This window comes from Muntiacus reevesi, chromosome 21 (genome assembly GCF_963930625.1).
Source record: "Muntiacus reevesi chromosome 21, mMunRee1.1, whole genome shotgun sequence".
Classification (NCBI taxonomy): domain Eukaryota; kingdom Metazoa; phylum Chordata; class Mammalia; order Artiodactyla; family Cervidae; genus Muntiacus; species Muntiacus reevesi.
In genome coordinates this window covers 10883675-10910392 of record NC_089269.1, presented here as the reverse complement: position 1 = coordinate 10910392, position 26718 = coordinate 10883675, and the positions used below count along the sequence as shown (strand labels likewise).

Below are 26718 nucleotides of genomic sequence, written 5' to 3'. Positions count from 1 at the left end.
ACTCAAACATTTCATAATTTCTAGATGCATATGCCTTTTATTCATAGTACAAATTTTAACATGGCAAGAAAAACACGTTATTAATAGACCCAAATGTCTTTTGTCCCTCTGTCATAAGAAGTCAAAAGTGAACTTCTGTTTAGCAATAATGTTTCAGTATTGTATCTTCTGGAAATAATCTAGATAGTTAATGACTATCTATCACTTAACATAGAATCACTTTAAGGCTTATTTCACCAAGAAGATTTTGGAAGCTGTTTTTAAGTAAAACATAATCATTGTTAAGAAGTTAATTTATAAACTCTTATTCCACCTATTTTTATTTAATTAGTTTATTCTTAATAATCATAGAAGCACAGCACTTAAAAAATTAAATACATAGCTTTTTTTTTTTTTTTGCTGTTGTACTTGACGTACATTAAGCAATTTGTTGTATATTTTTCTTAGATTTGATTTGTATTTTTATAATCTTAAATATCTAAAAGAGATAACATATACTTGTTTGACTATTAAGTCCAGGTAGAAAAAATTATATATATGCATTAAATTTAATGTTGAAATTTTTGAAGAAATGCTTGTTTTATTAAATTAAAAGACTTAAACTAGCTTTTATTTACTGAAGTTTAACCCAGTCATATGAACTTGAAAAACATTTTTGTTAGTTTCTATATTTCTGAGCATTTTAGGAACATTTTAATTTATACACATCCTTATTAAGCTCTTTCACATGTTATTTTTGGCAATACTATCCAAAGGTACAAAAATACCACATATACACAACACATGCCCAGACATACATAAATATACACAGATGTAAACAAAGATCTTATACCTTTCATTTAAAAATTTTAGCCATTTATGGAATAAAGACAGTTATAGAATATAAAACTGACCATTTTGTAAAAGAATGTTGAATTCAAATTGCATTTCTGGCAGATGGAACAAGGTAAGGTTATTTGCTTAGATGGCTAAAGATTTTTACCAATATTTGTGGAGAAAACTTTTAAGGTTTTAAAATTTGCTCTTGACAGATAGTCTCATAGAGGGTGTGGACTAGATTTTGAACAAGGGGCCTTTCATAGCTATTTGTTTTAAAAAAGTCTCTCCTCTTTTTTCCATCCAGTCTCAGGTGGTTGTAGTAGTGTTCTAGTTAATACTCTTCTGATATTTATATTTTAGAGATGTAAAATTTGCATCACCAGAAACTAGGTCACTAGAAATTTTTTTTAAAGAAGAAATTCAGGAGAATGTTTATTTATTCTGAGAAATTTAAAGCAATTACTATTTAAGAAATTTCTTAAGTGTAGTATAGGCCGTGAGTTTTATTTATTTATGTTTTGTGGTGGGCCCCCATATATGGAAAGACCAGGAGCTGAGGAGGTCTGGTTTCAGAGTAAGGAACAATAAAACAGCCTTGCTGTGTGTTCTTGGGGCCTAGTTTCTAGGTACCAGTAGGCCATTTATTTAGAATGAGAGATCTCTCAAATATCTTTTTAAAGATAAAAGCTCAAATCTTAAAAGGTATACCTATTTTAATGTGACTGTAACTAAACGAATAAACCTTTTCATGACTTGAAACCAGTGCGCCTTTTATGGCTTAACCATGGACACAAGAGGCATCCCCAAAGACTGTACAGAAGATGCAGTTCCCCTTGAAATCCAAAGTTTCCCTCAAAGATTGTCTAAGAAAGCAAAGACCTTTGTTGTCACATGGAGTGAAGAAGCTCTGGTTTCTCACAGAGTGAGATACCTTAAATCACAGACCCGCTAATCTGCATAGTACCCAAGGGATAATGTTGAAAAATTTCCCAGTGCAAATAATACAGATAAGAGAGAGATGACAAAGGTCCTTTATGGCCTCCTTAGGAAACACCACCGAAGACAGAGACAAGGAAACTCATGACTATTCCTGAGAGGCTGTGTGTATGTGTGTGTGTGTGTGTGTGTGTGTGTGTGTGTGTGTGTGTGTGTACGCATGCACGTGCTCAGTCATGTCTGACTCATTGCAGCCCCATGGACTGCAATTCTCCAGGCAAGAATACTGGAGTTGGAAGCCTATTTCTTCTCCAGGAGATCTTCCTGACCGAGGGGTTGAACCCTCATCTCCTGTGTCTCCTTCACTGGCAGGCAGATTCTTTACCACCATGCCACCCAGGAAGGCTGTTGGTGCCCAAAAAACCAAATCCACAGTCACAGTTTAAATAACTACAATTTACAAGTAATTCTCTGGAAAAACATTTGGAGAGGAAGCGATAAGGGGAAATTTCACCTTCCTTTCTTGCTCAGGAGTTGCAGAGAGACCTGAGAGAGCTGACTTGGGTAAGAACTCTTACCTTTCCCTGGCTTTTTGTCCCCGGATCCCATCTTCAGGATCCAGAGAGTGGGACATCCCAGCCTGTTCCATGTGAGTCGTCAGGAAGTAGGGTAGACAAAACTTTACTCGCCTTAGGTTTTCAGCTCGGATTCTGTAACAAGAAGAGGAAAACAGTTTATTAACTCATGCAGTGCATAGCATGTGGGAGAAACCTCAGTGAAAAGTCACTTTTCACTTTTCTAAGTGGCTTAGAACTACAGTTTCTACAGCATCTTCAACAAAGAACAATAACTGTGGAGAGATATGACAGGACAAAGAAAGGAAGTTTAGGCTTCCGAGGGCAGCAAACTGGGAAGAAAGATATACAGCAGGGAACTAGTGGCTCATGTTTGTTTGCAGATCCCTCTGGGCCATCTCTGGGCTGGTAAGACTGTCTCCACTGAAAGGAGACTGTGTGTTCTGCCTTTAGGTAGAAAAGGAGAGGTAGAGAGAGCTTTCCCTTCATTCTTAATAGCTTTCAGCTCAAAAATAATTTTTATGTCAAAGAGCCATTCTTTGGGGTGATGTATTCTGCTTTCCTTCACATAGTAAAAGGGCTTTTGAAGGTTTGATTAAGTTAAGGATCTGGGATAAGGAGATTATACTCTGGATTATCCCGGTCAGCCCAATGTAAACATAAGGGTCCTATAAGAGGGAGGCAGGATGATCAGAGAAAGAAAAAGGACACATAGCAACAGAAGAATGGGGAGCAGCATCAGAGAGAGAGGCTGAGATTTGAGTATGCCTCATTTCTGACTTCTGAGTTCCAGAGTTGTAAGATATTGAATCTTTTGTTGAAATTTATGGTGATTTGTTAGAGCAGCAACAAGAAACTAAAACAAGGGTGTTTGGTGTTGTATTAACAGAAAGAACACTGTCCACTAGTACTTGGGAGATTTGACTCCCTTTTCTGCCCTCTACTACTTAATAACTACAGACATTCAGGCAAGTGCCTCTAAGCTTAGCTGTCTCTTCTGTGTAATGCAATCAATAAGACCATACATATTGAGGGTGGACTGGGCCGATGGTTTCATCCACTGCATAGATGTTTCCCCTGCCTTGACCTCGCTCCTTCCACTCAGCTGAGCCCAGCTCAGCACTTCCAAGCAGAACCAATGTCCCCATCCTCCCCTCAGGATCAGTTCAGTTCAGCTCAGTTGCTCAGTCGTGTCCAGCTGTTTGCAACCCCATGGACTGCAGCACGCCCCAGGCCTCTCTGTCCATTACCAACTCCCAGAATTTACTCAAACTCATGTCCACTGAGTCGGTGATGCCATCCAATCATCTCATCCTCTGTCGTCCCCTTCTTCTCCTGCCTTCAATCTTTCCCAGCATCAGGGTCTTTTCCAATGAGTCAGTTCTTTGCATCAGGTGACCAAAGTATGTGGAGAGCACCACAGTTCAGAAGCATCAATTCTTCGGCGCTCAGCTTTCTTTATAGTGCAACTCTCACATCCATACATGACTACTGGAAAAACCATAGCCTTGACTAGATGGACCTTTGTTGGCAAAGTAATGTCCCTGCTTTTTAATATGCTGTCTAGGTTGGTCATAGCTTTTCTTCCAAAACGCAAGCATTTTTTAATTTCATGACTGCAGTCACCATCTGCAGTGATTTTGGAGCCCCCCCAAAATAAAACCTGTCACTGTTTCCACAGTTTCCCCATCTATTTGCCATGAAGTTATGGGACAGGATGCCATAATCTTAGATTTCTGAATGTTGAGTTTTAAGCCAACTTTTTCACTCTCCTCTTTCACTTTCATCAAGACGCTCTTTAGTTCTTCTTTGCTTTCTGCTAGGACACCCTGAGCTAGTTTATCAATAGCTGAAATTGTCTTGTTTCTTTCTTTATTTGCCATAGACACTCATTCAAATCAGGAGCCAGTATTTCCTAGATGGTATGTGTGAAAAAATTAATTAGAATAAATATGAGACCTAAATTTCCTAAATCCAAGAGACTAAGAGACCAAAGAATTATTATGCAACCTTTTCCTCCTCTGTGCCAGCAAAATTGTACAGTGTTCAGATATCACCATGGTAGCTTCAACTTCTGCTTCTGCAGTTTATTTGTTTTCTCATAAATTGAATTTGAACATGACTTCCCCTACTTTGTCACCACACACACTCTTTAAGGGTGGACACAGATTGTTAACCTTGTAGATGATCTTTTTCAATATGGGGAGATGTTCTAGATAGACTTTTATATGATGGTATCTAGGGCAAATGTATTTGCAGTGACGACATGAAAGGATAGGTCCTTGGACCTTGTGTGTGTCATATTTAATGCCAAGTCCTTCTTTGTCTTCAATAGTAATATTAAACAGTGCACATCAAAAATTTTTATATGAAAGATCAAGGGAATTTTGCAAGTCTTATCTTTCAAAATGATGTTTTGTTCTGTTGGTTGCAATAACATGTACTTTATCTTTCTGAAAAAGGTGCACATAATCTTGTTTGAACATATTTTGATACAGTATTTAACAGCTAATCTTGTTGTATTTGTCTTTTTCTCAAGAGAAAGAAAAAAAAAAACCTACCTTTTTTATGTTAGGGGGTTTGAACCAAGGGTCTTCTAAACCAGTGCTTTTTACTTGGGAAGGGGCTATAAGTTAGCCCCTCAGGGGACATTTGTCAATATCTGTAGATATATTTGATTTTCACAGTTAGGGGGAAACTGCTGTCAGAATCTAGTAGGTAGAGGCCAGGGAAGTTGTTGAACATTCTGGAATGCACAGGAGAACCAATAAACAAATAACTTGGCATGGAATGTCAATAGTGCCACTGTAGGGAAATTCTGCCCTAGACCAGACCAATGTTTCTAGTTTTTAATGTGTATATAAGTCACATGGGGATCTGGCTAAAATGAGGATTCTGATTTGACCTCATGTCCCCAGTGGATAGAACTGGGTTACAGGGTGTTCTCTGTAGACAGACATCTAGATATCCTTATGAATAGAGCTCTTGACAATAGCAACTCCTTCTTTAGAAGGTGTGATGCAAATGACTGTGTCAACACTGTTGATTCAGGTGTGACCACTGTATTTTGACTGTACATTGCTTAGTAAGTGAGTCTGGGCTACGGGTTGCCTGTGCCTCTGCTCTGAACCAGAGTTACATCTGTTACGTAACTTTCTAAACCAGACGTGACTTTCTTTTCTGGGCAGGGAGTGGGTAGTAGAATACTGAGTTTGCAAGTCAGGTTTGTATGGAAGCAGTTTATCAAGACTGATGAATATTCTGCATCTTCCCTGAGACCTCTAAGGAATTCAAGTTGGCTATGAGGCAGGGCTAACAGAGCGTGAGATTTGAACGTCAGAAGAATGAGGTATTGAAGGAGTTGGAGGAGTTTGCTGGACATTTTTAGATAGAAATTAGATTCTTGTATTGTGGAAGAGTTTAAGGGGTCTGATACAAATCTCTGTCACATCCATTTTTTTTTCCACTCGAAACATTCGGTTACTTCTTATTGTCCATGGAATAAAATTCAAACTTCTTAACCTGGTATTTAAGGTTCTTTGATGACAAAGGTCCATATAGTCAAAGCTATGGTTTTGCCAACAGAAATGCATGAATGTGAGAGTTGGACCATAGAGAAGGCTGAGCACCAAAGAATTGATGCTTTTGAACTATGGTGTTGGAAAAGACTTTTGAGAATCCCTTGGACTGAAAGGAGATCAAACCAGTGAATCCTGAAGGAAATCAGTCCTGAATATTCATTGGAAGGACTGATGCTGAAGCTGAAGCTCCAATACTTTGGCCACCTGATGCGAAGAGCTGACTCATTAGCATAGACCCTGATGCTGGGAAAGGTTGAAGGTGGGTGGAGAAAGGGATGACTGAGGATGAGATTGCTGGATGGCATCTCCAACTCAATGGATATGAGTTTGAGCAAGCTCCGGGCGATGGTGAAGGACAGGGAAGCCTGGCATGCTGCAGCTCACAGGGTCACAAAGAGTCAGACACGACCAAGTGACTGAACAACAATGACAACAACAAAGACTGTCTTAGGCTTTTTTTTTTTTTTTAATCTGAAAAGTAGCAACATAGGTATAGAAGGGGAAACTTCTTTAATCTGATACAGAATATCTACACAAAACCTACAGTTAACATCATACTTAATGGTGAAAGATTGGATGCTTTCTCCCTGAGATTGGGAACAAGGCAAGGTTGTCCCCTTTTACCACCGGTATTCAACATCATACTGGAAGTTCTAGCTAATGCAATAATATAAGAAAAGGAAATACAAAATGTACAGGTTGGGAAGGAATAAATAAAACTGTTTAACAGATGATATGATTGTCTATGTAGAAAATCCCAGAGAATCAACAGCAACTGAAAATTCCTGAAACTTGTGATTATGGTTGCAAGATATAAGGTTAATATATGGAAGTCAACTGCTCTCCTATATACCAGTAATGAACAATTGGAGTTTGAAACATTCTCTGACATAAATCACAGCAAGACCTCTATGACCCACCCCTCAGAGTAATGGAAATAAAAACAAAAATAAACAAATTGGGCATAATTAAACTTAAAAACTTTTGTATGACAAAGGAAACTGTAAGCAAGGTGAAAAGACAGCCCTCGTAATGGGAGAAAGTAATAGCAAATGAAACAGCTGATAAAGAATTAATTTCCAAAATAAAACAAGCAGCTTATGCAGCTCAAAACCAGAAAAATGAACAATCTAATCAAATTGGGTTGACTGAACAACCCAGTCAAAAAGTGGGCAAAAGATCTAAACAGACATTTCTCCAAAGAAGACATACAGATGGCTAATAAGCACCAGAAAGGATGCTAAACATCACTCATTATTAGAGACATGCATATCAAAACCACAAGGAGGTATCATCTCATACTGGTCAGAATGGCCACCGTCAAAAAGTCTACAAACAATAAATGCTAGAGGGTGTGGAGAAGAGGGAACCCTCTTACACTGTTAGTTAAACTGCAAACTGGTACAGCAACTATGGAGAACTATTAAAAACTGGGAATAGAATAGACCCAGCAATGCCAATGCTGGGCATACACCCCAAGGAAACCAAAATTGAAAGAGACATATGTACCCCAGTGCTCACTGCAGCACTGCGTACAGTAGCTAGGACGTGGAAGCAACCTAGATGTCCATCGGCAGATGAATGGATAGGGAAGTTGTGGTACATATACACCATGGAATATTACTCAGCCGTTAAAAAAATTCATTTGAGTCAGTTCTAATGAGGTGGATGAACCTGGAGCCTATTACACAGAGTGAAGTAAGTCAGAAAGAGAACGACAAATACCATATCTATGGAATTTAGAAAGACGATACCAATGATGCTATATGCAGGGCAGCAAAGGATACACAGATGTAAAGAAGAGACTTTTGGACTCAGCGGAGGAAGGTGAGGGTGGGATGATTTGAGAGTATACCATTGAAACATGCATATTATCATATGTAAAATAGAGGACCAGTACAAGTTTGATTCATGAACCAGAGCACCCAAAGCCGGTGGTCTGGGACAACCCAGAGGGATAGGGTAAGGAGGAAAGTGGGAGGGGTGTTCAGGATGGGGGGGTACACATATATACGTGTGGCCAATTCATGTTGATATATGGCAAAAACCATCACAATATTGTAAAGTAATTATTCCCCAATTAAAGTGATTAATTAAAAGAAATGCATGACACTATTTACCTTAGCACCAAAAAAAGAAAAAAAATACAAGTTTAAGAAAATATGTACAAGATTTATATGAGGAAAAGTATAAACTTCTAATGAAAGAAATAAAAAGTCTACATAAATGGAAAGATATTCCATGTTTATGGATGAAATGAACCAATGTTGTCAGTTCTTAGATTTAGTGTTGTATTGATCTATCTATGCAATACCACTTAAAATCCCAGCATTTTTTTTTGTGTGGATATTGACAAACTAATTTTAAACATTGTATGGAAAGGCAAAAGACCCAAAATAACCAACACAATCTTGAAGAACAAAATCAGAGGACTGACTCTACCCGATTTCAAGAAATAGTTTAAAGCTACAGTTATCAAGACAGTGTAGTACTGGTGAAAGAAAAGACACATAGATGAGACACAATAGACTGCCCATAAATAGACTGACATACATATGGTCAAGGGGTCTTTGAAATTCTGTGCCTAGAGAGAATAATCTTTGTGGTGCTGGAATAACTGTATACCCACCCACATTCAAAAAAACAAAGATCTATAGATAGTCCTTATATTTTTTCACAAAAATTAATTCAAAATGGATCGTAGACCTAAATGTAAAAGCAAAGCTGTAAAACTTCTAGAATGTAACATAGAAAATCAAGGCGACCTTGGGTATGATGAGTTTTTAGCTACAACATCAAGTGCACAATCCATGAAAGAAAAAAATGTGTGTTACACTATAACTTAAAACTTCCAGTTTGTGATACTTTTAAGAGAATGAAAAAACAAGCCACAAACTGGGAGGATATACTTGCAATTCACGTGTGTGATAGAGGAGAGAAATCCAGATATACAAAGAACCCTTAAAAGTCAGCAGTAAGAAAACAAATAACCCAATTAAAAAGTAAGCAAAAGATCTGAGCAGACACTTCATTAAAGAAAATATACAGATGACAAATTATGTCTTCATTGATACACAAAGGAAAACAACAATAAGGTACTATTGTACAGCTACTAGAATGGCTGAAATCCAGAACACTGACAACATCAAATGCTAGAGAGGATAGATATGGAGCAAATTCTTTGTCATTTGTTCCTGGGGATGTAAAATGATACAGCTATTTTAGAAGACAATTTGGTAGCTTCTTGCAAAACAAATCATACTCATACCATGTGATTCAGGCTTGTGCTCCTGGATATTTACTCAAATGAGTTGGAAACTAATGTTCATACAAAAACCTGCACATAAATGTTTAAATGTGTATAGCAACTGTATAATATAAACACCCTAAACTGGAAGCAACCCAGGTATCCTTCAATAGGGGAATGGGTTAAAAAACAAAAACAAGAAACAGTGAAACAGTCATAAAATGGAATATTGTTGTTTTTGTTCAGTCAATAAGTCATGTCTGACTCTTTGCAACCCCATGAACTGCATGCAGCATGCCAGGCTTCTCTGTCTTTCACCATCTCCCAGAGTTCACTCAAACTTATGTCCAACGAGTCGATGATGCCATCAGACCATCTCATCTTCTGTCATCCTCTTCTCCTCCTGCCTTCAATCGTCCCCAGTATAAGGGTCTTTTCCAGTGAGTCACCTCTTCACATCAAGTGGCCAAAGTATTGGAGTTTCAGCTTCAGCATCAGTCCTTCCAATGAATATTCAGGTTTGACATCCTTTAGGATTGACTGGTTGGATCTCTTTGCTGTCCAAGGGACTCTCAAGAGTCTTCTCCAGCACCACAATTTGAAAGCATCATTTCTTTGGTGCTCAGCTTCCTTTATAGACCAACTCTCACATCCATACATGACTACTGAAAAAACCATACCTTTGACTAGACGGACCCTTGTTGGCAAAGTAATGTCTCTGCTTTTTAATATGCTGTCTAGGTCTGTCATAACTTTTCTTCCATGGAGCAAACATTTTTTAACTTCATGACTGCAGTCACCATCCACAGTGATTTTGGAACCCAAGAAAATAAAGTCTGTCACTGTTTCCATTGTTTTCCCTTCTATTTGCCATGAAGTGGTGGGACTAGATGCCATGATCTTAGTTTTTTGAATGTTGAGTTTTAAGCCAGCTTTTCCACTCTCCTCTTTTACCTTCATCAAGAGCCTTTTAGTTCCTCTTTGCTTTCTGCCATTAGGATGGTGTATCATCTGCATATCTCAGGTTGTTGATATTTCTTCCTGAAATCTTGATTCCAGCTTATGATTCATCCAGCCTGGCATTTTGCATAATGTACACTACATAGAAGTTAAATAGGCAGGGTGACAGTATACAGCCTTGACATACTCCTTTCCCAATTTTAAACCAGTCCCTTTTCCATGTCTGGTTCTAAATGTTGCTTCTTGACCTACAGGAATATTATTCAGCACTAAAAAGAAATGAAGTATCAAGACACAAAAATACACAGAGGAAATTTAAATTCCTGTTGCTAAGAGAAAGGGTTCAGTCTGGAAAGGCTACATGTTGTATGATTCCAGTTATATGACATTATAGAAAAGACAGAACTATAGAAATAGTAAAAAGACTAGTTGTTGCCAGGGGCTCAGGGGCAGGAGGGAAGGGATGAGTAGGTGGAGCAAAGGACGTTTTTGAGGGATATTCTGTATGATACTGAACTGATGGATATATGACATGATGCATTTGTCAAACCCAAAGACCTGTAAAACACAAAGAGTGAACCCTAATGTAAATTATGCACTTCAGTTAGTAAAAATGTATCATGGTTGGTTCCTCAGTTGTAACAAAGGTACCACATTAATGCATGATGTTATTATATGGGAAACTGAGGGTTGGGGAGAGAAAACATGGAACTCTGTAATTTTCACTTAATTTTTTATAAGCCTGAAGTGTTTCTAAAAAATAAAGTCTATTAACTAAAAAAAATAATGAAAGTGCACAATATGGCATACTTTAGTCTTCTGACAATGCAGAACTGACATTTTGTATTATTTGCTTCAAGTTTTTCTTTCTTTTAAATAAAAGAGGAGCACCCCCTGACATCCTGCAGTTCTAGTCTCCTTCACTCTCCCCAAAGGAAACCACGATTACTAGTGCCTATCCTTGCCTTTATATTTTTATATTCATATATGTGAGTAAGTAATGAATGGTATTATGTTTCAAATGTTTAAGAACAATATGTAAGTTGCATCAAACTATAATTGTGTTTTGTAACTTGTAATTTTCATTCAAACTAATGCCTTAAAAATCCATCCATGTTGCTAAATATAGATCTAGTACTTTTATCTTTAAAGAGGTCTTTAACTGTAGTATTCTATGTATATGTTGCTTCCTGTTATTTTTCCATTTCTCTATTGATGTATATTCAGATTATTTCTAATTTAATGTTACTACTACCAATGCAGCAATAATTTTTTTTAATATTCAAGGGAACATGTCTAGTCTATGAATTTTTAGGGTACATAGTACAAATGGAAGTGCTGGACTGTGGCCAGCAACCTCATTTACACTTCTGGCAGTGTATAAGCATTCCAGTTTCCTCACACTCTCCCTAACACTTGATGTAATAGATCTTTTTAATTTTGACAAAGTAATAGGTGAAAATATAGCTCTACTTTGTATTTATTTTTCTTTGATTTCTAGTGATATTGAACATCTTTTCATATGATTGTCAGTATTAAGGTTTTGCCTTATGTTGAATTGTCTGTTCTTATTCTTGCCCATGGTAGAAGGGTATAGGGGAACTTTTTCTTTTTAACATTCTGGCTGCTCAGCCTTTGTCAGTTATCTTTATTGCCAATGTCTTCTCAGTCATGTGTTTTTTAACTGTATTTATGGTACATTGTGGTAAAGGTACTATAGACCAAAGGTTGGATATAAAGCCCAGTACTGTTACTTATCACCTGTGTTGACTGTGGACATCTTAGTTCGACTTTGACTCAAGTTCTTTGTCTACAAAATCAGAATGACAAGAGTATCCACTGGTATCTACTTCAGAGGTTTCTTATGAAAGTTAAATAAGTTAAAATGGAAAGCACTTACTTGAATGGAGACTGATATACAGAAAGCAAACAATAAATGTTAGCTATTATATGAAACATAGTTTTTAAGGTTATTGTTGCTGTACGAAACAGATTTAAATATTTTTGGCTTTTATACATGATAGATTTCATTTCCATATTGCATAAAATATTTCTAGAAATGGAGTATTCAGGAATGGGGTGGATCCTAACAAAATTTCCCAGATTAAGTTTCTTTCAGATTCACTGCTCTGTCTCTTCCACACGTGGGCCTTATTATCTAAAATAGTTGCTATGGCTCTATCCATCAAAATTGTGTTCCAGGTTGCCAGGAGAGAAGGAAGTGCAGAAGTGTCCATTCTCCCTCTTCAGTTAGCTTTATTAAAGTATAATTTACATACAATAAAGTTTAGCCCTAAATTTTAAGTGTGTAATTTTATGATTTTTGTCAAAGTATTTTTGACATTTTTCATTGACATGAGTAGTGAAGCAGCATGAAACCTGGGTAGGTGCCCCGGATGCTACTGAAAATCAGTGGAGAAATAACTCCAGAAAGAATGAAGGGATGTAACCAAAGCAAAAACACCACCCAGTTGTGGATGTAACTGGTGATAGAAGCAAGGTGCAATGCTGTAAAGAGCAATATTGCATAGGAACCTGGAATGTTAGGTCCACGAGTCAAGGCAAATTGGAAGTGGTCAAACAAGAGATGACAAGAGTTAACATTGATATTCTAGGAATCAGTGAAGTAAGATGGGCTGAAATGGGTGAATTTAACTCAGATGACCATTATATGTACTACTGTGGGCAAATATACCTTAAAGAAAAGGAGTAGCCATCTTAGTCAACAAAAGAGTCCACAATGCAGTACTTGGATGCAATCTCAAAAACAACAGAATGATCTCTGTTCGTTTCCAAGGGAAATCATTCAGTATCATGGTAATCCAAGTCTATGCCCTGACCAGTAACGCTGAAGAAGCTGAAGTTGAACAGTTCTATGACAACCTACAAAACCTTTTAGAACTAACACCCAAAAAAGATGTCCTTTTCATTATAGGGGACTGGAATGCAAAAGTAGGAAATCAAGAAATACCTGGAATAACAGGCAAATTTGGCCTTGGAGTATGGAATAAAGCAGGGCAAAGGCTAATAGAGTTCTGCCAAGAGAAAGCAAGCAGCCTCTTTCGACAACACAAGAGAAGACTCTACACATGGTCATCACCAGATGGTCAACACTGAAATCAGACTGATTATATTCTTTGCAGCCAAAGATGGAGAAACTCTATACAGTCAGCAAAAACAAAACCAGGAGCTGACTGTGGCTCAGATCATGAACTCCTTATTGCCAAATTCAGACTTAAATTGAAGAAAGTGGGGAAAACCACTAGACCATTCAGGTATGACTTTAATCAAATCCCTTATGATTATACAGTGGAAGTGAGAAATAGATTTAAGGGACTAGATCTGATAGACACAGTGCCTATTGAACTATGGATGGAGGTTCATGGCATTGTACAGGAGACAGGGATCAAGACCATCCCTAAGAAAAAGAAATGCAAAAAAACAAAATGGCTGCCTGAGGAGGCTTTGCAAATAGCTGTGAGAAGAAGAGAAGCAAAAAACAAAGAAGAAAAGGAAAGATATACTGATTTGAATGCAGAGTTCCAAAGAATAGCAAGGAGAGATAAGAAGCCTTCCTCAGTGATCAATGCAAAGAAATAGAGGAAAACAATAGAATGGGAAAGACTAGAGATCTTTTCAAGAAAATTAGAGATACCAAGGGAACATTTCATGCAAAAATGGGCTCAATAAAGGACAGAAATGGTATGGATTTAACAAAAGCAGAAGGTATTAAGAAGAGGTGGCAAGAATACACAGAAAAACTGTAAAAAATAAAATTCTTCACAATGCAGATAATCACGATGGTGTGGTCACTCACCTAGAGCCATACATCCTGGAATGTGAAGTCAAGTGGGCCTTAGGAAGCATCACTACGAACAAAGCTAGTGTAGGTGATAGAATTCTAGTTGAGCTATTTCAAATCCTAAAAGATGATGCTGTGAAAGTGCTGCACTCAATATGCCAGTAAATTTGGAAAACTAAGCAGTAGCCACAGGACTGGAAAAGGTCAGTTTTCATTCCAATCCCAAAGAAAGGCAGTGCCAAAGAATGTTCAAACTACCGCACAATTGTACTCATCTCACATGCTAGTAAAGTAATGCTCAAAATTCTCCAAGCCAGTCTTCAGCAATAGGTGAACCGTGAACTTCCAGATGTTCAAGCTGGTTTTAGAAAAGGCAGAGGAACCATAGATCAAATTGCCAACATCTGCTGGATCATCGAAAAAGCAAGAGCGTTCCAGAAAAACATCTGTTTCTGCTTTATTGACTATGCCAAAGCCTTTGACTGTGTGGATAACAATAAGCTGTGGAAAATTCTGAAAGAGATGGGAATACCAGACCACCTGACCTGCCTCTTGAGAAACCTAATGCAGGCCAGGAAGCAACAGTTAGAACTGGACATGGAACAGCAGACTGGTTCCAAATAGGAACAGGAGTAAATCAAAGCTGTATATTGTCACCCTGCTTATTTAACTTATATGCAGAGTCCATCATGAGAAACACTGGGCTGGATGAAGCACAAGCTGGAATCAAGATTGCCCAGAAAAATATCCGTAACCTCAGATGTGCAGATGACACCACCCTTATGGCAGGAAGTGAAGAAGAACTAAAGAGCCTCTTGATGAAAGTGAAAGAGGAGAGTGAAAAAGTTGGCTTAAAGCTCAACATTCAGAAAACTAAGATCATGCCATCACTTCATGGCAAATAGATGGGGAAACAGTGGAAACCATGGCTGACTTTATTTTTTGAGGCTCCAAAATCACTGCAGATGGTGATTGCAGCCATGAAAGTAAAAGACACTTACTCCTTGAAAGGAACGTTATGACCAACCTAGGCAGCATATTAAAAAGTAGAGACATTACTTTGCCAACAAAGGTCCATCTCGTCAAGGCTATGGTTTTTCCAGTGGTCATGTATGGATGTGAGAGTTGGACTATAAAGAAAGCTGAGCACTGAAGAATTGATGTTTTTAAACTGTGGTATTGGAGAAGAGTCTTGAGAGTCCGTTGGACTGCAAGGAGATCCAACCAGTGCATCTTAAAGAAGATCAGACCTGGGTGTTCATTGGTAGGAATGATATTGAATCTGAAACTCCAATATTTTGGCCACCTGATGTAAAGAGGTGACTCATTTCAGAAGTCCCTGATGCTGGGAAAGATTGAAGGCAGGAGGAGAAGGGGATGACAGAGGATGAGATGGTTGGATGGCATCACCGACTCAATGACCATGAATTTGGGTAAACTTTGGGAGTTTGTGATGACAGGAAGGCCTGGCTTGCTGCAGTTCATGGGGTCGCAAAGAGTTGGACACAACTGAGCGAGTGAACTGAGCTGAATGAAGCCTGGAACTACAGACGACTGCTTTAGATTCTTACCACATCACTGACACTCATCCCAGTGCCTAGACCTTCGTCAAATGATGTCGCACACTACTCAGCCTGGTTTTCTATTTTGGTGCCATCCGTCTGCATTCTGACCTTGACTACCATATTGGATAATAAATACGGTGGCTACGTACAAAGCTTCACCTCCTTCACATGTGCTGACAACTCAGTTATTGATAATCTTACAGGGAGGATTCTTCTCCCTTCTGTATTTAACCTATGCAAATATATCTGATGAGGACTGTCGGGTGGGACTGTTTGAAAACCTTTTCTAGTCTTTGCGCTTATCTAGGGGGACAGAATGGGATTTGGAATCAGACATAGAAAGAACTTGAAATCCTGGCTCTGGTCTTTAATAACTCTGTGCCATAGTGTTGGTTAGTAAATCTCTTGGAGTCTCAGTTTCCTCATACCTGTGGTGGAGAGACATACCTTTGTTGGAAAGAAGGGGATGACAGATGATGAGATGGTTGGATGGCATCTCTGACTCAATGGACATGAGTTTGAGTAAACTCTGTGAGTTGGTGAGGGACAGGGAGGCCTGGCGTACTGCAGTCCACAGGTCGCAAAGAGTTGGATACGACTGAGCAACTGAACTGAACTGTGGTGAAAAGAAGAGTTCCTTGGGTTTTCTCAAAGAGAGAATAAGCAGACACATGAAAAGTTACTAGCACTTTATCGTACATGCTGGCTTCCTACCCATCTCAGGGGCAACACTACTAACGGAAACAATCTAGGCTCCCATGTTTGAAGAGTTGACTACAAGCACATAAGGCAACATGGCATTTATTCTTACTTTCTATTTGTCAGTTTTGTTTTTCAAGACATAAGCCTTTAGATTGCCTTATCCTGTCACATAGTTTCAGGTTGAGTGTTCTTGTTCTGTTTGTGATTCTGGATGTTTGATTAAGAGTGATCCTTGTGACGTGGATGGTTTTAGCTATCTGAACATTGAGAAGGATATGGGAATAAGAACCAGGGGTATAGAAAAGATAAAAGTGAAATGCTGTCTTAATAATGCATGATAAAATAGAGTAAAAATAAATCGAATGGCAGCACTCTAGAATGATTATTGTCACCTGACAGAGCCAGATTATCATCTGGTCTCGAGAGCAGGTGTTGAGCCACACACCATTGCCTAATATGATGCCTGATGTGAGCAAACACATCAGGACTTAGGTACTGATGGAAGACAGATACCTCTGGGGAATGGTGATGGGGAGGCCACATTTATTTTTTTATTTTTTTTATTTATTTTTTTTTGGGGGGGGCCTTGAGCTCTGCATTTTATTTTATTTTATTTTTTTGTGGGTTTTGTCATACATTGACATGAATCAGCCATAGAGTTACACGTATTCCCCATCCCGATCCCCCCTCCCACCTCCCTCCCCACCCGACTCCTCGGGGTCCTCCCAGTGCACCAGGCCCGAGCACTTGACTCATGCATCCCACCTGGGCTGGTGGTCCGTTTCACCATAGATAATATACATGCTGTTCTTTCAAAACATCCCACCCTCACGTTCTCCCCCAGATTTCAAAAGTCTGTTCTGTACTTCTGTGTCTCTTTTTCTGTTTTGCATATAGGGTTATCGCCACCATCTTTCTAAATTCCGTATATATGTGTTAGTATACTGTAATGTTCTTTATCTTTCTGGCTTACTTCACTCTGTATAATGGGCTCCAGTTTCATCCATCTCATTAGAACTGATTCAAATGAATTCTTTTTAACGGCTGAGTAATATTCCATGGTGTATATGTACCACAGCTTCCTTATCCATTCATCTGCTGATGGGCATCTAGGTTGCTTCCATGTCCTGGCTATTATAAACAGTGCTGCGATGAACATTGGGGTGCACGTGTCTCTTTCAGATCTGGATTGGGAGGCCACATTTAAATCTCAGTGTCTTGGTGCCATCTTGCTTGTCCCCCACATACTCTAAGCCTTTGGTCCTCAAAACTCAAGAGTACCTAAAGATCAAGTGGTGAGTACTTCTTAAAAATGCAGACTTCTGGGCTTCCCCCTACTGATTGATTTAGTAAATCTGAAGTGAACCCAGTCTGCATTTAATTAAGCACCCTGACTCTTTCTGATCCTGGTTGCCACCCAGGCCAGTGTTTCAAGGAAGTGGGGTCCCAGGCAGGAGCTTATCACTCACTGGCTATTTATTGAGTGCTAACTAGGTGTGAAGCCTTCTAGGGGACATGGCCCTTGCTCAGCAAGAGTTTACACTAGAGGAGGAAATAAGACTTGAATGCAGATGGGGTAACAGCTGCTGGCTCTCCAGGTTAGAGTCAGACTGTTGCTTCTTTCTTGTTTACATTTCCCTTTGTGCAAGCCTCATATTGGTTTAGAATAATTTATTCTAACTTATTTATTCACCTAAATCTCAGTTTGTGTATTCTGTGAGAGCAGGTGACCTTCACGGTTGACCTACTTAAATGTTTTCCCGTCATCTTTTCTTATTTTGAACTGTGGTGTTAGAGAAGACTTTTGAGAGTCCCTTGGACTACAAGGAGATCGAACCAGTCCATCCTAAATGAAATCAGTCCTGAATATTCATTGAAAGGACTGATGTTGAAACTGAAACTCCAATACTTTGGCCACCTGATGCGAAGAACTGACTCATTTGAAAAGACCCTGATGCTGGGAAAGATTGAAGGCGGGAGGAGAAGGGGATGACAGAGGATGAGATGATTGGATGGCATCACCGACTCAATGGACATGAGTTTGGGTACACTTTGGGAGTTGGTGATGGACAGGGAGGCCTGGTGTGCTGCAGTCCATGGGGTCACAAAGAGTTGGACACAACTGAGCGACTGAACTGAACTGAACTTTCTTATTCCTATTTCCTTATTTCCTATTCCTTTCTTATTCCTTATCCAAACTTTGATTTGGCTGCGACTCCCAACTTAAGCACCTGTGCCAATCTCTTGCTTGAGACACTGTATGTTAGAAGATGGTTTGTCTTTTTCAGATTTAAAATCAGGCTTTATTGTGTTACTGCTGCCATGACCTTTCCTTTTGTCTCCTGTCCATCTTGATAGCCTGGAAGACAGAGACTGAAGATCAAACATGTTCCCCTGGGTCTGGTTTTCACAGCAGGTGGGACATAACTGTGGTCATGTGGGTGGGGTGTCAAGGTGAGTCTCATTGGGAAATACTCTATGGCACAACGTTTGGACTGGAGGTAGGGTGTTCAAAAGGGTGTAGTCCTTAGACGCATATTTATGCAAGCATTGTGACATATTCTGAAGACGTATCTGCTCAAGTTCAAGCTGGAAGGATATGAGCACATTGGTTTAGTCTCCAAGGAGGAAGAGGGGACAGTTTTAGATTTAGGCCAGTCAGTATCTGCTTTTCCTTCTTGAGACTGGGACCATTGTAAATTCTATTGTGGGAGAAGAGAACTGCATGGGAGTTGACACTGAGGAAAGTGTGAAGGTAAGGATAATTTAACTAAGAAAGTCTTTCAAAACAGTTGAAATTTGGGAGAGAAAGAATTGATATGGAATGATGGAGAATCAAAAAAATAAATAAATAAAGCTACATATGCTTATATACACATTGCTTTGAGAATGAAGGCAAGTGATCTCAAGAAATAACTCAAATTGGTTTATTGAATTGGATTTATAAATGTCTTGATATGAGTTACTAAATAAGATTTAGTAATATTTTATTTTGGTCATGGCTCAAGATGAATTTTTACTTAAAATTTTGTGGTGGCTGAAGATGAATTGTTAGTTTAAGTTTTTCTCCATGGTATTCATTTATATTTGGTTCAGAATCCAATAAGTAAATTTTAGAATCTGTTTCTCACGGCTATTTTGAGTTCTCTCCTCTTTTCGTACACAGGCCTTGTCATTGTTTAAGTGGGTTTGGTTAATGGGAATGAACACCTAACACCTGATTTTGCACTTGAGATTTGCCCAATGTTACCCCCAAATGCGAGAGTTTTAAAATATTTCCCTTTTGGGTGGTGAGTGAGTGTTTGTGTATGTCACGGGTTGGTCAGAAAAATACAACTAATGGGGGTTTCAGGCATTGTTTCTCGTCTTGGCTTAGGGGCTGATGTTTGGTGTCCATTAGGCGCAGAGGGTTTTTTCTGGATGGAGAAGGGTATAAATTTTTAGGATGACTGGAAGCTAGAAAACAGTGATTGAATCTTGAAGCTCGCCATTTTAGGGCTGCCTGAACCTTTATAAGTGGTGCAGTCAAGCAGGGAGGATGCTGCGGAAGGATCTTCTGGTTTGCTAGCCTAGTGATCTCCTCGGGGTTTCTGCTGGCTGGCTGGCGGGTTCGGTCTGCTTTGTGGAGGTTACTAGGTTTTGACCAGTTGGTGGTGTTCTAGAAGTTGACTCACTCAGAACCTCAAACATCTCTCCAGTCAACTTCTAGAACACCACCACGTGTATATCTGTCTTTTGTTCCTTGCTTTACTATTGCCTGCAAGTGCAATTGCTGGTAAAAGCCTAGTAATCCCGAGTTTAATTAGATCTCAATCCAAAAGCTGACATGTTGCCCTTGGAAGCAGAACACGGGGCTCTCCTCACCTCCAGTATTTTTGCCTGGAGGATTCCACGGACAGAGGGGCCTGGCAGGCGACACTTCAGGGGGTTGCAAAAAGTTGAAAACGACCGAGCACATGAGCCCCAAGATCACAACAGAAGAGGAAGCTGAGGCCCTGAAGGGGTAAATAAGTCTCCCCAAGACATGGAGCGGGTAAATGGGAAAGTTGGGATTCAGATCTAGTTTTCTAGATCTTCAGCTCTTCCTCAGTTCTAAAAAATTCCTATTTATTTATTTTAACTAAATATACCCCCATCTCCTAATCTTAGACATGTGTATTGTTTCTAACTTCGTACCTCTATTTCCAGTTCGATGTTTAGGATAAATTCCTAAAAGTGCATTTCCTGTACCAAGGAATGTAAAATCTTGAAGATTCCTTTAGAATATATCAGATTCTTTTCCAGAAAAGTTAAAAAAATTTACAGTGTAGATGTACTTTTCAATCCCATGTAGAAGTATTTTTTAGTCTCTTGTGGTTGCCTAAGCTATAACATGGAGGAGGAAATGGCACCCCACTCCAGTCCTCTTGCCTGGAAAATCCCATGGATGGAGGAGCCTGGTAGACTACAGTCCACGGGGTTGCGAAGAGTCGGACACGACTGAGCGACTTTACTTCACTCACTTCATACTTTATCCCTGGAGAAGGAAATGGCAACCAACTCCAGTATTCTTGCCTGGAGAATCCTGTGGACAGAGGAGCCTGGCTGATGTGACTAAGCATGCACGCATGCAGGCACGCACGCAAGCTATGACAAGTGAGAGGACTCAATAGCACTGTGATAAAGATGGTGGTTAGGATAATGAATCACTGAACCTCTTAGGGCAGGAAGGAACTCCAGGTGTCAGGTAGGCCACCTCCTTCTTTATTAAGTAAGGACCAAGGCTCAGAGAGCTTAAGGGACCTCATCTAGACCATGCCACTCATTAGAGTCAGAGTCTGGATAAGAAGCTGCACTTTGAACTACGTGGTACACTGAGGCAGAGTCTCTAGGATGGTATGGATGATTCAGGGGCTGCTGAAATGTCCATCTGGGATCTCAGCTGGAGATTTAAGAGACTTTTAGTGTTTTAGTCAGCTTCATAGTTCATCTTTGAAACTTCACAGTTCTGTCAGGAGGATGTGGAAGTAACTCAAAGGGAACTGTCCCAAACCAAGAGGTCCATCACCCAGCCCTACTGGGCTGGGGGGAATCCTGAAATCCCCCTTTCATGAGTTCTTCTGTACTGACCTACTGTCAAATCCACAGGGATGATTCTGAGTTCTCTCTTTGTTATTCTGTAGAAAGTACAATAGCTTTGAACAAAGAACTGCTCACGTAATTGAAAACTCATATTTTTTTTGGTCAAGACCAAAAAGAAAGGGTATTTCTGTTTTTTTGTTGTTGTTGTTGCTTGATCATGTAGCAGTTATGTTTATAGAATTTACAATCTGATTTGGCTTGGTATCCCTCTGAATCTGCTGGATTAAGCTGTTAAATGTCAACTTTTAATGACTTAACTCAATAAAGGGTTGTTTCCTGCAAAAATCTCATGCAATCTGGTTGACTGTCTTCTATGTTGTAGATATGCCATGCCTAGGTTGCCAAGGCAGGGGAAAAACAAGTTAAAGGAGTCACATCAGCTCTTAACTGACTTAGCATGAAAGTGACAAATGCCATAATCTGCTAGACAGAACTAGAAACATGGTTCTGATTAAAGTGGAGAAGAAGCTGGGAAAAGTGTGTGGAAGAGTACACAGATATTTGATGAGCACTGGTGGTCTCTTCCACACATTTGATGTTTGATACTCTGAAATTACCTACTTAAATTTTTTTGTAGGCAACTTCATATCACTTCGAGTTTTAAACAAAATATAGAACTTTCCTATTACTATCTTTCAAATATGATTAAAGTGTGTTGGCTGAGTACACACTATTACTTTTAAGAGATCTTTTGAGCTCCTTGTTAAAAACAGTGAAAGTTTTTTTTTTTTAATAATTGTGAGATTTGGATAAGTAATTTCACTTCTCTACACCTGTATCCCAATTGAAAATGTGATTTAACCCCTGATTCATGGGTATATTGTGAAAATTAGGTTAGAAATTACATGTAAACCAGTAGACACAACACCTAGAACAAGGTTCAGTGTTCAACAAATGTCTAATTTTTACTTGATGGTATTGTTGATCTTGTAATTGGTCTATGTCTGTTGACAGTTATACTGGACCCTCTGACTCAGCAGTATATATCTACCATCATCAGAAGATAGTATACAGGAATAAGTGATGTTTTGGCCAAGTTTTGGAAATGAAACACCTTCATCTTCTCTATGTTCTTATTTTGGTAGTTATGGGGAATTTCAAAGGCCATGCTCTCCCTGGATCCTTCTTTTTAATCATGGGGATTTGGTGGACTATAAAGTGCATTCTGAAATATGCCTTCAAAAAGCAGAAACGGACTTCTTACCTTGATTCCAAAGCATTATTCCGTCGAATTGAAATTTTGGAAGGAATCATATCAGTTGGAATGACTTTAACTGGTGAGTGACCCTTTTCTGTGTTCTGTTTGCTTTTGGGGGTATTTTCACATGCAAAGAGAAAATTCAATATCAAAACAAAAAATTGCTAAAATAAACATTTATTAAAAACATCTGAATACCTATTCTAATTGTAATTTCTACCTGGTATAATTTATTAGAACTTATACTTCATGTTATACAAAGGGCTATTCCTTATGAGTTAGTCATAGCAATTAACTTGCGTGTCCACTCAAGGTGAATTTCCTTTTTAGATTTAGTTGGAGCCTTTAAGATAATTTTATGTCAGTTATTCTGAGGCCTGAAAGAGTTAACTCTATCAAGACATTTTTCAAAATGTCATGAAGATAATCAAGTGATTATGGGAAAGTGTCAATAACAAATTATTGCTGATAGGCTATCCACAGGGTTCTGGTTGAAGAAAACCTTATCTTCTGTGCTCATCCTTTTTGTGTGGTTACTAAATTAGAGAGGGAGGTTGGGCCAGATGATTGTAAGGCCTTTCCATTGGTTCTATGACTCTAAAAATGTTCTGTGTTTTTAGAGTTCCACTTCAGCCTCTCCTTTACTGAAGGCAAAACTTCCTAATTTTCCTTTAGATTTCTTCATGCTTTGTTCATGATGAGAGGTCTTTGCGATGGTCATCCAACTGTGGATCAACTGTTTTTCAAAGAGAGGAATTTCCTTGCCAAATTCTATAGATTAATAAATGAAGCAGCATCTTCAAGAAAGTTTTTCAGAATTTGTGTAACTGGCTAGACTATATGCTATATCTGTGTGTGCTTTCTCAGTTATCCTTAACCAGGGAGAAGCTGAACTCTAGCATTTTAATCCTGAACCAAGATCAACTCACTTCCCAAAGATGTATTATGTAAGAAGAAATAATCAGATGCTATAGGATTAATCTCACAAATCTAAATCTAAAATTACTCAGGATTTATCTAGTCATTAGATTAAAGTAGGAACTAAGGCCATCAGGGGAACTTATCAGGGAACTCTGTGGAACTAAGACCATTAGCTTTGAAGATCTGAAATAGCTGTTTGATGAAACTCACTATCTTTGACTAAGAGTGATTATCCAAACCAATCTTTGAAGCTTCAAAACCGGCCTAAAGAACCAGTGCTCAGCTGTTAGGTAACAGCCCAGATAGAAGAATCCGTGCCAATAAAAGACAGTATATTGGGTTAAGAAGTAGGCTGGTCCTTCTGCATCTTCCCTTTTCAGTAAAATTGTGGAAAGATGGCTTAAAGTGTGATATATCTCTCTTCAGGCATCCTCGGAGAACAGTTTCTTCCTGGAGGACCACACCTGATCTTGTATGACTACCAAGAGGGTCAATGGGTCCAACTCCTGAGCTGGCAGCATTTTACCATGTACTTCTTCTTTGGACTGCTGGGTGTGACAAACATCTTATCTTCTACCATCATTTCACTTCCTGCCTCCTTTAGCAAGTTAATGTTATCAAATGCCTTATTTGTGGAGGGTAAGTATGAGTATTTTCATATACCTTTCTTTACTCTTGGACATTTGTCTAGCCCTTTACAATAATATTTCTTTTGCGTCCTGGTATAGCCTTGGCTCATAAGGTCATCTGTTTTGTTCGGGCCATGGTGAGCTATTGAGATGTCCTAGACAGGATGCCAAAGATTTTCCTTCCCTCCTGACTCATTTGGGCTTCCCTGGTGGCTCAGTTGGTAAAGAATCTGCCTGCAATGCAAGAGACCTGGGTTTGATCCCTGGGTCAGGAAGATCCCCTGGAGAAGGAAATGGCTACCATCCCAGCATCCTTGCCTGGAGAATTCAACCGACAGAAGAAGCTGGTGGGCTACAGTCCACAAGGTGACAAAGAGTTGGACGTGACTGAATACCAACACACACACACTGACTTATTTAGTACAACCGGACAAGCCCAGTCATTCAATGTGTTTTATTCACATTTCACACTTTTCTTAAAGAAATGCCTACTCTAGTACTCTTGCTTGGAGAATTCCATGGACAGAGGAGCCTAGTGGGCTACAGCCATGGGGGTTGCAGAACTTGTCTGTTACGACCAAGCAACGAATCAACAACAATGACAGCCATGGTTTATCTCTGATTTATCCAAGAGATGATCATTATTTCCATTTTTTACATATAAAATTGAGCTCAGAATAGTGAAGCATAAATATTCTCAAACAAGGAGACCACTCACAGTAGAGTAGCTTCCAAATCTACAAAGTAGCCTTTTTAATATTTATATAGTGAAACTCGACCATTACATGATAAGCAGGGTCTGAAAAATCCAGTCGCATAAAAATGAGGTCCTAACATTCTTTGTTCTGTTAGCCTCCCTGTTACTCTGTACAGAAACACGGAAAACAAGTATTTAATGATTTGTTTTCAGTTATTTTATATGTAAGGGATAGATTGATTGTAGAACTAGTAAAATCTCCCCATTATCAAGAGATAGTCCTTCCTAATGTCCACTGTGCCTCCCACATCCAAAGGTAAGAGCTTTGGTTGGGCACCAGCCATGATGCCATGATTCTCTTTATCTCAGGATGTTATCATATTTTCAAGGAACATCTTAATGAGAAGGATGAAACTGAAGCCAGCATCTCTGTCCATGGGATTAAAAAATATAGTTAGTTACTACTTCTTGGGAGCTTCCAGGGAATCTTATCATACCCATCAAATTCCACTCTTCTGACTTGTGTGTATATTTACTGCCTTCAGTGAACTGAATTTCTTAAGGTGAGGCTTTGTCTCATTCATCTATCTGTTCACCTTCACACCTGTTTCACTGTTGCCTTCATGCTTATTATTCCTAATTTTGCATAAAAGATGGCTTTGAAATATAGTTATAGAAAATGTTATGATGTATTGGAGAAGAGAATAAAGGCTGGGGAAGGGGAAAGGAAATTTCAAAGATTCCATCCTAAAGAGGTAGTGTTGGCTCGAAAAATGCTGTGTGCTCAGTCATGTCTGACTCTTTTGCCACCCCATGAACTGTGGCCCACCAGGCTCCTTTGTCCATGAGATTTTCCAGGCAAGAATACTGGAGTAGGTTGCCATTTCCTATCCCAGGTGATCTTCCAGACCCAAGGATAGAATCCACATTTCCTGCACCTCCTGCATTGGCAGGTGTATTCTTTAGAACTGTGCCAACCTGGGAATTCCCCCCAAATGCTAGAGGTTTCCAATATTGCAGGAAGCAGTGGGCATCTGATATTTTGGACAAATAAATGTGTGTGTTTATGAAAGTTGTGTATTGAGGAAAGCAGTAGATAGTTTCACTGAAAAGGACAAACAATATTTTCTGCCTCTGACAGGTTTTGTCTTCTACAATCACACTCATGGCCGGGAAATGCTGGACATCTTTGTGCACAAGCTTCTGGTCTTGGTCATCTTTTCGACAGGCCTGGTTGCCTTCTTGGAGCTCTTCACACAGACCAGTATAACTGTGGAACTTCTGCGGACAAGCCTTATCCTGCTTCAGGGAAGCTGGTTCTGGCAGGTGAGCTGGGGCCTCCAGTCTATGTGCCTGGTGTCTGCACTGATGACCTTCTCTCTTTGATTGTGGGTGTTGTGGTCTGAAACCCAGAGACTTCCTTCTGATATTCTGCTGGCAGTGAGAATGTGAGCCTTTGAGAGGTGATGCTTAATTGAGGGCCCAGCAGCCCTAGGTGGGAATAGTGGCAGAGCAGCAGGGAAGGAGGTGGGAGGTGTACCTTCATCACACACCTGGATATCCATTTTGTAGGAACTCTGAGCCGGTGCTTAGCTGGAAGCAGTTCCTGATGCTAAAGTCACTTAAAGCCTAATGAGTAATAAGCTCGAGAAACATATTGAAGGCAGGAAAGGGAGGGAATTATGTATTGAGGAATAAGTATGTGCCGGCCACTGGACACGACTTTTACCATACACATTATTGAGGAATAAGTATGTGCCGGCCACTGGACACGACTTTTACCATACACATTATTTCATTCTCATTTTGTCCTTGTGTTTCATTTTGTCCTCACAACAACTTGGAAGTTAAATATTATCATCCCCAATTGACTGATAAAGAAGGCTCAGAGAGAGCAAGTTGCTTTCCTAGGATCACACAGTAATGGAGCTAGGTTCTAAACATGGGTCTGTCTGACTCCAAATC

At 39.3% G+C, this 26718-nt stretch overlaps 1 protein-coding gene across 2 annotated transcripts in view; it reads left to right on the top strand.

Annotated features, from left to right (window-relative positions):
- TMEM45A (transmembrane protein 45A) overlaps nucleotides 1-26718 on the top strand; it is a 97978-nt gene that overhangs the window by 48200 nt on the left and 23060 nt on the right. The window contains exons 2-5 of one of the 2 annotated variants that reach the window (XM_065913566.1): nucleotides 17370-17482; nucleotides 22394-22585; nucleotides 23854-24066; nucleotides 25895-26079. In XM_065913566.1, coding sequence (XP_065769638.1) covers nucleotides 22396-22585; nucleotides 23854-24066; nucleotides 25895-26079 — 588 coding nt within the window. In that variant the 5' untranslated portion in view covers nucleotides 17370-17482; nucleotides 22394-22395. The remainder of the gene's footprint in view (nucleotides 1-17369; nucleotides 17483-22393; nucleotides 22586-23853; nucleotides 24067-25894; nucleotides 26080-26718) is intronic. The other variant, XM_065913564.1, reaches the window with a different exon arrangement.